Here is a 2,284-nt window from a genome sequence, read left to right on the forward strand (position 1 = left end):
GAGTGAACAGGAAGGAGTTTGGGATTGGGGTGATGTGGAGCGGGAGTGAACGGGAAGGGGTCTGGGATTGGGGACGGTGTGGAGCGGGAGTGAACGGGAAGGGGTCTGGGTCCCGTTGGGACGGTGCGCAGCGGGATTGCTGTTCTCCGTCCCTGGCGTCGGACTCACTGTGCTTACCCGGTCCTCATGGAGCGCAAGGTGGTGGGTAGCCAACATTCGCATCCCCAGCCGCGACGTCAGAGTCTTGTCCAGAAACAAGCGAATGACAGCCTCGTCCTACAGAGGACAACAAGGTGGAAAACCCAAATGGTGAAGGGGACAGCGCAAGGTAGCTGTGAACGCGCGAGGGTCCGATCGCCAGTCGAGAGTTTAGGGACGGTTCCCGGTCTCCCCTTCCGTTTCCGACCCCACCGGGGGAAGCACCCAGGCTCTCTCTTATTGCCCCGAAAACAAAATACCACAGCTAGAGGGGAGAAAAACCAGCGCCCGAACCGAGGAAACATGCCACACAGAAACCCAAGGCGTGGAAGTGTGCGTCTGCCAGTGCCCACCTCCGCCATTTCCACCAAAATCCCGGAGGCCAGGAAAACAAAACGAGAAGGGTTTTCCAAGGGAGGGGCCAACTGGAAAGACGAAAGGGGCGAGAGGCAAACGCCCACCAAGCACCCACAATGCTTCTCTTTCAAAGGAATCGCAGCACCATGAACAGAGGGGGTGGGGGGGCCGCAGGAGCCAGAGGGAGAGTTTCTGAGGCCCGGGTATCGGCCCTTCCCGTTGTCTCGATGACCCCCCCCCCCCTCCCCCTCCCTCCCCCGAGGGGTTTCCGAATCCACTCCCACGGCGAGCTGGCGAACCTGTCGCGCGAGGCCGTCAACCGCAGGGGCTGAGGCCGGTGTGACCCGCGAGACGGCGGGGAGGAGGGGCTCCAGGCCTGCGCCTCACCTTGACGTGCCTGCGGCTCTCCCGGAACCCTTCTGCCAGGTGAGTGACCACGTCCTTGTGGTCGTCGAGAAGTTGCTGAAGCAGCTGGCAGTACAGGCCCTCCACCTCGCGGTTCTCGATCTGTGAGGCGGCAGGAGAGAAAAAAAAGAGAGAGAGACAGAGAGAGGAGACGGGATCAGAGAGACATCCCCGCCCTGCCATCACTGGCTCTAACCCGCGTGGCTTCGACGGCCGTTCTCGCACCAGGAGCAATGCCACTGGAGGGTGGCGCAGCATTCCTCCCCCCCTCCCCCCACGCTCATGTCGCCAGCAGCGTCACTACTCACCGGAGGGAACTCACTGAGCTTTTGGAAGGCCCGAATGTACAACTCATGCTGCGGGAGGGGGAAGAGAGAGAGAGAGAGAGAGAGATCAGAGTGAGTACAGCGGAGACCAGAGCACAGGCCCGAAGCAGACCACACAGCCACACACCCAGCCCAGCAACAGCCCCTATTGGCACAAGGGACTGTCGAGGCGGCCCCGCGCTGTCGGAGGGTCGGCGCCGAGGGAGCCCCGCACTGTGGGAGGGTCAGTGCTGAGGGAGCCCCGCACTGTGGGAGGGTCAGTGCTGAGGGAGCCCCGCACTGTGGGAGGGTCAGCGCTGACGGAGCCCCGCACTGTGGGAGGGTCAGCGCTGAGGGAGCCCCGCACTGTGGGGGGTCAGTGCTGAGGTAACGGGCACTGTCCGAGGGTCAGCCCCAAGGCATCGGGCACTGTCCGAGGGTCAGCCCCAGGGAATGGGCACTGTCCGAGGGTCAGCGCGGAGGGAATGGGCACTGTCCGAGGGTCAGCGCGGAGGGAATGGGCACTGTCCGAGGGTCAGCGCGGAGGGAATGGGCACTGTCCGAGGGTCAGCGCGGAGGGAATGGGCACTGTCCGAGGGTCAGCGCGGAGGGAATGGGCACTGTCCGAGGGTCAGCGCGGAGGGAATGGGCACTGTCCGAGGGTCAGCGCGGAGGGAATGGGCACTGTCCGAGGGTCAGCGCGGAGGGAATGGGCACTGTCCGAGGGTCAGCGCGGAGGGAATGGGCACTGTCCGAGGGTCAGCGCGGAGGGAATGGGCACTGTCCGAGGGTCAGCGCGGAGGGAATGGGCACTGTCCGAGGGTCAGCGCGGAGGGAATGGGCACTGTCCGAGGGTCAGCGCGGAGGGAATGGGCACTGTCCGAGGGTCAGCGCGGAGGGAATGGGCACTGTCCGAGGGTCAGCGCGGAGGGAATGGGCACTGTCCGAGGGTCAGCGCGGAGGGAATGGGCACTGTCCGAGGGTCAGCGCGGAGGGAATGGGCACTGTCCGAGGGTCAG

The 2,284-nt window shown here is 64.5% G+C and overlaps 1 protein-coding gene across 1 annotated transcript in view; it reads right to left on the bottom strand.

Annotated features, from left to right (window-relative positions):
• LOC122542053 (3-methyl-2-oxobutanoate dehydrogenase [lipoamide] kinase, mitochondrial-like) overlaps nucleotides 1–2,284 on the bottom strand; it is a 20,230-nt gene that overhangs the window by 11,141 nt on the left and 6,805 nt on the right. The window contains exons 3-5 of the mRNA XM_043679342.1: nucleotides 1,269–1,466; nucleotides 943–1,062; nucleotides 178–276 (exon numbers count right to left, since the gene is read on the bottom strand). Coding sequence (XP_043535277.1) covers nucleotides 178–276; nucleotides 943–1,062; nucleotides 1,269–1,466 — 417 coding nt within the window. The remainder of the gene's footprint in view (nucleotides 1–177; nucleotides 277–942; nucleotides 1,063–1,268; nucleotides 1,467–2,284) is intronic.

Source organism: Chiloscyllium plagiosum, chromosome 39 (assembly GCF_004010195.1).
Source record: "Chiloscyllium plagiosum isolate BGI_BamShark_2017 chromosome 39, ASM401019v2, whole genome shotgun sequence".
Lineage (NCBI taxonomy): Eukaryota > Metazoa > Chordata > Chondrichthyes > Orectolobiformes > Hemiscylliidae > Chiloscyllium > Chiloscyllium plagiosum.